The sequence below is a fragment of the Nematostella vectensis genome, chromosome 10 (assembly GCF_932526225.1).
Source record: "Nematostella vectensis chromosome 10, jaNemVect1.1, whole genome shotgun sequence".
Taxonomy (NCBI): domain Eukaryota; kingdom Metazoa; phylum Cnidaria; class Anthozoa; order Actiniaria; family Edwardsiidae; genus Nematostella; species Nematostella vectensis.
Window position 1 is genome coordinate 6,304,131 of NC_064043.1, and position 8,600 is coordinate 6,312,730.

Sequence of the window (8,600 nt, forward strand, 5' to 3'; positions counted from 1 at the left end):
CTTGAAACAAGCTTGTGTGGCAGCCGAGAATATGTCTCCATTAACTGCGTCACCTATCACCGCTCCTATTTACGTCGCGTTAAACGATTTCTCGTCATTTGAGGTCGTGCGTCTATGCGGTGGCACATATCAGAGCCCTTTGGCTTACTCTATCGCATAAATGATCGCGGCCTTTGGCTTTTTATTATGCGTTAACACGAGGGATGTTTACAAACTGTAGCGGATTTTCGTTGAAACGATTTTTAGCGAGAGTTTAAAAGGTCTTAAAAGGGGCGCGTTTTTCCGTGCCCTCCGGGACTCGGCTTAAAGTTTGATCTGGCTTAGGCCTGCTTCACCGACAAGGCTATTTCGAGGCTTATCGAGACCTACGAAGCAGGCAGTTGCTTGAAAACTAATCCCCAGAGATAATCAATTCAAGATTTGATCTAGACTTCACTTATATCCCCTGGCAAAGAAGATCAGTTACAAACTGCAGGACCGCGCTGCACAGACGTCTGGAGGAGACAGCTATGGATTTCAACTCCTCAAACGCGAGCATTAACGGCCATGATTGTCCTCAGAGGAGAGAAACTCAAGGAGAGATTGCCGCGAAGTTTGTCGCGTACAGCGTTGTACTTGTGGTCGCGCTGATGGGAAATGTACTGGTTATTTGGGTTGTTCATCGCAGTCCAGGGATGCGGCAAAAGACCATTAACATGTTTATAGTGAACCTGTCGATTGCTGATCTCCTGATGGCTCTCTTCACCATCCCTAGGCTACTAAGCGAGATCGTCAGCGAGCAGGGCATGTGGCTAGTCACTGGCTTACTAGGTGAAGCGCTCTGTAAACTCACCGTCTTCATACAAGAGGTCGCGACCGCTGTGTCTATCCAGTGTGTTGTGATTCTTGCTTATGATCGCTTCAGAGCTGTGGTCTACCCGCTACATAGCGCTACAATGTCCACTGCCTCACGCGTGATCACTATTCCTGTCACCTGGTTAATCGCGTGCATCCTTCACTCGCCCGATTTCTACACTTACCACCTAGAAGTGTACCAGAACCGAACTTACTGTATCTACCAGTGGAGTGAAGACCAACAGCTTCACTTCCAGATCACAAGGAATTACTACCTGGCGTTATTCTGCATCCTGGCACTGCTCCCAGCTGCGCTATTGGTCGTGTTGTACTCTGCCATTTGCTACACCTTAGTGAGGCACGGACAACTGGCTAAGATACGTACGTCTATCGCTAATATGGCTCCTACCGCGTACCAGAAGCGTAAAGAGCAAGAGCACAATGTGATGAGAATGGCTGGCGCAATTGTGATAGGTTTCGCATTGTGCTATGGCCCGTTCAATACTTTTGTCTTCTTCAGGATTTTCGTGTGGGATTTTTGGAGCCCTTGTGGGATTGAGGCAATAAACTTTATAGCCCCGTTTTTGCTTTTTTCCAACAGCGCATTGAATCCAATTCTGTATTTCGCGTTCAGCGAGAACTTTCGTCACGGCATTTGTCGTGTTTTTTCAAGGAAGCCGACCGGGGCGACCTCTTCGAGTAGGTATTGTATCGAAGGTATGAAAAAAGCGCAAACTGTTGAAGATAGATTTGTGGAGCTTGAATTGGACAGCACGTTCCATCAAACGTAATCATCATAGCGGGAAAATTTCCGTGGGTAAAACCTTAACGTTTACAAGCCCTAGAAAAAAAGCAAACTGTACTTGAACGATTCCTGGAGCTTGAATTAGACAGCACTTTGCACCAAACGCAATAATCACTGTCAAGAAAACTTCAGGCGCGGAAAATGCCTGCGAGATAAACCATTGAAATAATCTTCAAGTTCGCATGCCCTATTTAAAAAAAAGCAGAGTCTTCTTGAAGATAACTTTGTGGAGTTGGATCTTAGCAGCACTCCGTGGCTTGTTTTGATTCCATTAAAAAGGGTAAAACACTTGAGAAAAGAGCAGAAATGTAAGAAATGTGTTCATTTGTTGAAAGTGGTTTGATTATTTTAGATGGCAAAGACATTTTCATCAAACATGATGGCCGTCAAGAGAGTGCCAGCAGTTTTGAGTGGCGACGAATGGAGATAAAACAAGGGTAGAACCTTCAAGTTCGCATTCTGAGAAGCTTCTTTTCAGCAATTTGATTTATCCAAAAGAACAACGCTCACCCAAAACAGCAAATCGACCGGATAAACCATGAGATTTGATCTAGGGTCCGTCTATTTATCAGCTTAAGCCGGAGAAAGAAGAATTACAAAACGTAAATTTATTCATTTTACACCTGTGGGGTTGATTTGTAGATCATATCTTAGGAGACCAAACAGAACAACGCAGATTACCCGTCCGTCTGTGACAGAGTTTGCGTGAACTCCTATGCTCGCGCATAACGTCCTATGGGCGGCAGTAGATGGATTAACTTGAACGAGGGCCCCAATCCACTCACAAACACCTTGACTGGAAAGAATAAAGTTTCAACTTCTAAACGTTGCCATGGCAGATGGTTATAGAAATGAAAAGGAAAGAAAAAATATTTCTTTCCTGGTCAGTCTCAATCATGCTACGGGCATGTGTTTACCTCAAATCTAGATACGATAGGATAAAATACGGATTTACTCTAAGTGAATAGCTCGTTATTTTCTAAGCAATATTAAACGCTCTCATTGTATCTTCAATGAAAGCATTGTACATGTACAAAAATTTAAAAAAAGCACTTCGGGTTTACAAAGAAATGTCCCCAAACTCAATTTTGAAAAGAGGTGATGTTTCAATCTTTAAATAATATCAAGCTTCTGAGTAATGGACCGAATAAAGTAGACGCGGGGAATCACAGGAAATAACAATACTAGTGGTGACGGGAGTAGATCAACGATGGATTAAGATGGAAAATACCCTATTAATAAATGCAGTTAGCCAAATGGTCTACTTGCCTTATTATTGTACTAATATGAAGTTAGCCAAATGGTCTACTTGCCTTATTATTGTACTAATATGATTAAGGCTAACACTTCATTGTTTTTAATTAAATTTTGTACAAGTGAGCATGACGTCTTCCATAGATCGAGAAGTCATTAATAATGTATTTTTTCTGTTACTTGTAATAAATAATATCATAAACAGGAAAAAGAAAGGACTCCCCTGATTTCTGAAATTTTACTTCTTTTGTGTGTGTGTGATGGGGGGGGGGGGGGGGATGTTAATTACACTCGAGTTTTGATACAATGTTTTTTCATCATATCCATATCGCCCTTCTGGAATAATGTTTCGCTTTTTTGCCTCGAGTAACAGCGGCTTGTCGTGCCGCGACGGGTCATCACAAAAGGATCCACCTCATGATAACCTCCTGCTCACACGAGAATAATTAAGCTATCATTGCTAGACCGCAACAAAAAAGGCGAACGCAATTAACAAAAGCGGATAACACTTTGTGGTTGGCAATAATGGGAGGCAATATCTGAATTATTTTTTTGTAGGGAATAATTACCCGATTGAACTCGCTTTATTTTCAAATGAAGCCTTTATACACCGGCGCCGACAGCAAAATCATTCGGGCTGTGTATTTTTTTTTCTAAATGGCCGATAGAGCCTGAGGCGAGCACAGGTGGCAGCGTGTTATTAGCTTCTCAATGAATGGCGTGTTCCGGGTTTGTATCCTGACTCTCACTGGAGATTTTTCCCATTTCTTGACTCGAATTTGTGTCACAAATGAGTTGAAGCTCTTTCTCCTGTGTTTCCAGTCTTCTTGTATAAGATACACTAAACTGAATCGAAGGGACGCAAAAAACCCTTTCTCATCAGAACACCCACTCCCTTTTCAACACGATCCCCCTTCCCCCTTTTAAACACAACTTCCCTTCTCAACAGAATACTCTACCCCCTTCTCAACAGAACACTCTACCCCCTTCTCAACAGAACACCTCCACCCCCCTTCTCAACAGAACACTCTACCCCCTCCTCAACAGAACACTCTACCCCCTTCTCAACAGAACACCCCCCCCCCTTCTCAACAGAATACTCTACCCCCTTCTCAACAGAATACTCTACCCCCTTCTCAACAGAACACTCTACCCCCTTCTCAACAGAACACTCTACCCCCTTCTCAACAGAACACTCTACCCCCTTCTCAACAGAACACCCTCTCCCCTTCTTATCAGAACACCCTCTCCCCTTCTCGTCAGAAAACCCTCTCCCCTTCTCGTCAGAACACCCTTTCCCCTTCTCGTCAGAACACCCTCTCCCCTTCTCGTCAGAACACCCTCTCCCCTTCTCGTCAGAACACCCTCTCCCCTTCTCGTCAGAAAACCCTCTCCCCTTATACCAACAGAACACTGTCCCCTTATCAACCTAACTAATAAAATTATAAACAGGGAAAGGAAAGGATTTCCCTAATTTCTGAAATTTAACTTATTTCGGGCTTTTTTTGCCTCGAGTAACAGCGGCTTGCCGTGCCGCGACAGGTCATCACAAAAGGATCCACCTTATGATAACCCCTCGCTCACACTAGAGTAATAATGCTATCATTGCTAGAACGCAACAAAATAGGCGAAAGCAGTTAACAAAGCGGATAACACTTTGTGTTTGGCAATAATGGGAGGCAATGCCTGAATTATTTATTGGAGGGAATAATCACTCGATTGAACTCGCTTTATTTTCAAAGGAAGTCCGTATACACCGGCGCCGACAGCAAAATCATTCGAGCTGTGCATTTTTTTTTCTAAATAGCCGATAGAGCCTGAGGCGAGCACAGGTGGCAGCGTGTTATTAGCTTCTCAATGGTGTGTTCCGGGTTTGTATCCTGACTCTCACTGGGGATTTTTCCCATTTCTTGACTCGAATTTGTGTCATGAGTTGAAGCTCTTTCTCTTGATTCCAGTCTTCTCGGGTAAGTTGCACTACACTAAACTGAATAAAGGGACGCAAAAGAAACTGTTCCCTGTCTCATCAGAACACTCTTCCTCTTTTTTGTCAGAATACCTCACTTCCTTCTGAACAGAACACCCTCTCTCCTTTCTCAACAGAACACCCTTCCCCTCTTTTTAACACAACCCCCCCTTCCCCTTTCCTATCAGAACACCCCCCTTCTAAACAGAACACCCTCTCCCATTCTCAACAGAACACCCTCTCCCCTTCTCAACAGTTCCCCCCGGAATTCACCTGTCCTGTTACAGTTGGTTATATTAAAATGCTAATGTTTGTATTTTCGCGTCCGCCTAAAACTTAGTCATTGTCGTTTGGAAAATAGCGTCGTCCAAATACAATCCAATACATTGAATACGCGCTTTTCCCCAACAATAAGTTTCGGATGGCACGAAACTGCAAAGACAATTGTAAGAAATCGGTTTTTATTCAAATGATTTGTTTCTCTTCTTAATTCACGTAGTGGCAGTCCTAGTCTTAATGTGGCGCGTACTCAAACACAGCAGGACACATTCCTTCCGATGTCATTAGGATCTGCACACAAGGCAAATGACTTCAGTAATAAAACGATGGAGTAAATGGCGTTATACGCCAACATTGCGGAAAGAGGGGTCAAATCTTGTCAGGACTCAGTTTCACATTTATATCGAGGCTGGAAAATCGCGCCAACTTGCAAGTTACCGATTTGCGTGTTAAGCCTATGTTCAATGACGAGTTTTAAGGTAACCGGTAAAAAATCTTCTTAACGACTCAAGTAGAAAAGTATGCATGAAAACATTTAATAACGAATCCGTAATGTGAACGCCATTTTCAACCATGACGTAAATAAAGTAAATATGATATGGTCAATATGTACCTAAATCCTTTTCACTTTTTTAACTAATTTTCAGCTTATTCGCAGATTGTTTCTAAGATACCTGAAAATTGCACAATAATTTCGCTGTGGTCTCTACACTTTAAAGGTTTTATTTGTCTCACAGGCCTTTTAACCGTACTTACAGTGCTTCGAGGATAAAGTCAGTCGCATTTTAAATTCAACATGGCAGTGGCAGATTTCTGAGATGACTACCAATTTGTAGAAAAAAGCCTTAAAGTTGTTAGAGCGCAAGCCAAACATTTGTTGGAGCTCGAACGATGCAGCGGGCCAACAGCTATATCTCCCTAGTGGCGACGCCGTTTATTCTTGTGGGAAACATTCTGGTGTTTATCTCTGTCTTCGGCAAAAAGAGGCAGATGCGCACGTTTACGAGCATTCTCCTGGCAAACCTCGCAGCTGCCGATTTCTGCTTCGGACTTGTGGAGTCCCTCAAGGCTCTGACCTTTCAAATAACAACCCGCAACTTCAAGTCCGGATTCTTCTGCAGGGTTACTGGGTATATCACGTTCATCACGCTTGTCGTGTCTATCGGGACGTTAACCGTGATCGCACACGCGAGACACTCTGCTGTTATTTCCCCTTTGCGCTTTAGGCGACACCGTAGTCGGTGCAACATTGTTTTCATAGTCGTCTCGACTTGGCTGACAGCGTTGGTCTTCACGTGTCCTATAGTACTTCTATCCCGCACAACAACAGGCATTGGAAAGCGAAACTGCGCGGTCTCTCCTGTAAGTCTGCAATACGGTATATACCATGTGTGTATTGGGTTATTGGGGATCCTAGTGCCCTGCTCCGTTACAGGATATTGCTATATCAAAGTAATTCATAAGCTCTGGTATCCACAAAGTATAATCCGTGCATCAGGACACACTGTTTATCGGTCTCGTAAGAGGTTAATCAAGCTGCTAATTCTGATGACAACACTGTTTTTCACTTGCTGGATGGCTCTGTGCGTCCAACAAGTGCTCTTTATTGTTGATATGTATAGTGATTCTCTAGAGATCACGTGCTTTTTCCTGCTTCACGTGAACGCTTGCTGTAACCCTGTGGTGTACTCGCTACATAATCCAAAGCTCAGGAAATGCATGAACCGACTTGTGCATCATAAACGTGTTCGCACGAGCCCTCCGCGTGCTGTACACGTGCTCGCAATGACGTAGACGTGATTGTACGATTCCTTAAAGAACGTCGACCACCCACTCCTTTGTTATTGTCTATCCTCGAAAATACAGCGGTTAATTCGCAAGGAAGCTTCAAAATCACAATCTACGAATTACTCGCTTGAATTAGCCAATGAAAATGGATGTTTTATGTGACTCGCTATTGAGCGGGAGCATAAAATGGCGGCGTGATTGGCCTTATTTAACAGCGGGCTAAATCATCCATATCGAATGATTTAGTACAAGGCGACCTTCTTTGGCATCTGTTTAATGATCTTTAAAAAAGAAATGAATATTTTGCATTGGTGTAACCTTCGCGATGCACACAAGTTAACACGAGCAGTCACCAAGATAGTCACGTGTCCGCGGCTGGTTATGAGCAGAAGTTGGCAAGGTCACACTGTTTCTCGGCAAGTCTACGTTCTCAAGTACCTTTTGCATGTCCTACACCGACGTGACACCAGAACGTGGTTGATAAACCCGATTTATTAAGAACACAGGCCGATAACCATAATCATGCATAATGTCAAATGTAAAATGCAGGCACGCGTAGAGTCCCACACCCGTGCATATTAGAGATCTCACTAAAAGTCATATAAAAAAATTAACAAAAAAGAGGAAGTAAGCCTCTGTTATTTCAGCTTCAATTTTTGAAAAAAAAATTTATGACAGGAAAATACCGTGACCAAGTCGACATCTTAAGGGTGTACTGACATTAGTGTTGCTCAGTAACGACGTTGCTACGCTGGTGGCGTTGAGCGCGCTCGTAAACATAACACGGAATTCGTCATTCGCAAGCTTTCCTGAAGCAAAAGAAACAAAAAAAATATGCGTTTCAAGTTCCCCAAAATTGACTTTAAGTTGATCTCAGCCTTTTCGGGTTATGATATTTCCCATATTTTGTGAAAACGAAGATTTCCATCATGTCATGATAGAAATTGAAAAAGTATTTTAAAATCCTGATGCAGCGCGCGCTACTTTGAAATACGATTTTCAGTGCGTGCGCGAGCGTTTGCAACCGGCGGTGTTTGCAGCTCGCAAAAGTAGTGAAAATTGAAAACTTTGGCTTCGAAAAGGTTGGCTTGACTAAATCTTCGCTGTATCGTTCCTTTGAAGTGTAAATACCACGAAACACTATTGGGATTTGTCTTTAAACTTTATTTCAATTTCATCATGTGAGATATCAGTGTGTCTGAGCAGGCCGAATGTGCACGCGCGGGCTTTGTATCACTTCCGGTTCTGCGTTTTCTAAAAAAGCTTTATTTTGTCCCCAAATTATTTCAAAACGCAATATTTTTTCTGCATTCCTTTTTATTAAAATCTCCTTCATATAGCCAAGCATGGATTTAACGTTAATCTAACAGAAACCAAAATTATATCAAATAATCTGGATTTCAGGACCTTTAAAAAATGATAAAAAAAACCAATTACTCAATAATTTGTAAAACGCATGCTTGGCTGAATGCACTCACCCCTCAAGATTCATAAAGCGTATTCTATATTTGTTTTCGAGCAATTTTACTTGAAATATGTGCTTTTATCTATATCTATGACGTCACGGGGTAACGTCATCATAATAGTCAGCACGCTTTTGTTGGTCAACTAGGCAAATATCAGACCCTTGTGACTTTCTACAACGCTTTTATGCTATATTCAATTTTCCTTAGC

At 42.5% G+C, this 8,600-nt stretch overlaps 2 protein-coding genes across 2 annotated transcripts; both read left to right on the forward strand.

Moving 5' to 3' along the window:
- Nucleotides 1–74: 74 nt before the first annotated feature.
- On the forward strand, nt 75–3,129 carry LOC5522082 (neuropeptide FF receptor 2). The gene has a single exon (XM_032367394.2). It carries the CDS (start codon nt 510–512, stop codon nt 1,623–1,625), a length of 1,116 nt encoding a protein of 371 aa, XP_032223285.2. The 5' UTR covers nt 75–509; the 3' UTR covers nt 1,626–3,129.
- A 2,900-nt stretch (nt 3,130–6,029) lies between these two features.
- Nucleotides 6,030–6,932, forward strand: LOC5522080 (somatostatin receptor type 4). Its single transcript, XM_001641795.3, has one exon. It carries the CDS (start codon nt 6,030–6,032, stop codon nt 6,930–6,932), a length of 903 nt encoding a protein of 300 aa, XP_001641845.3.
- The last annotated feature ends 1,668 nt before the right edge of the window (nt 6,933–8,600 follow it).

Coding starts and splice junctions, on each gene's coding strand:
- LOC5522082 (XM_032367394.2), top strand. CDS start 510: ATGGATTTCAACTCCTCAAACGCGAGCATTAACGGCCATGATTGTCCT.
- LOC5522080 (XM_001641795.3), top strand. CDS start 6,030: ATGCAGCGGGCCAACAGCTATATCTCCCTAGTGGCGACGCCGTTTATT.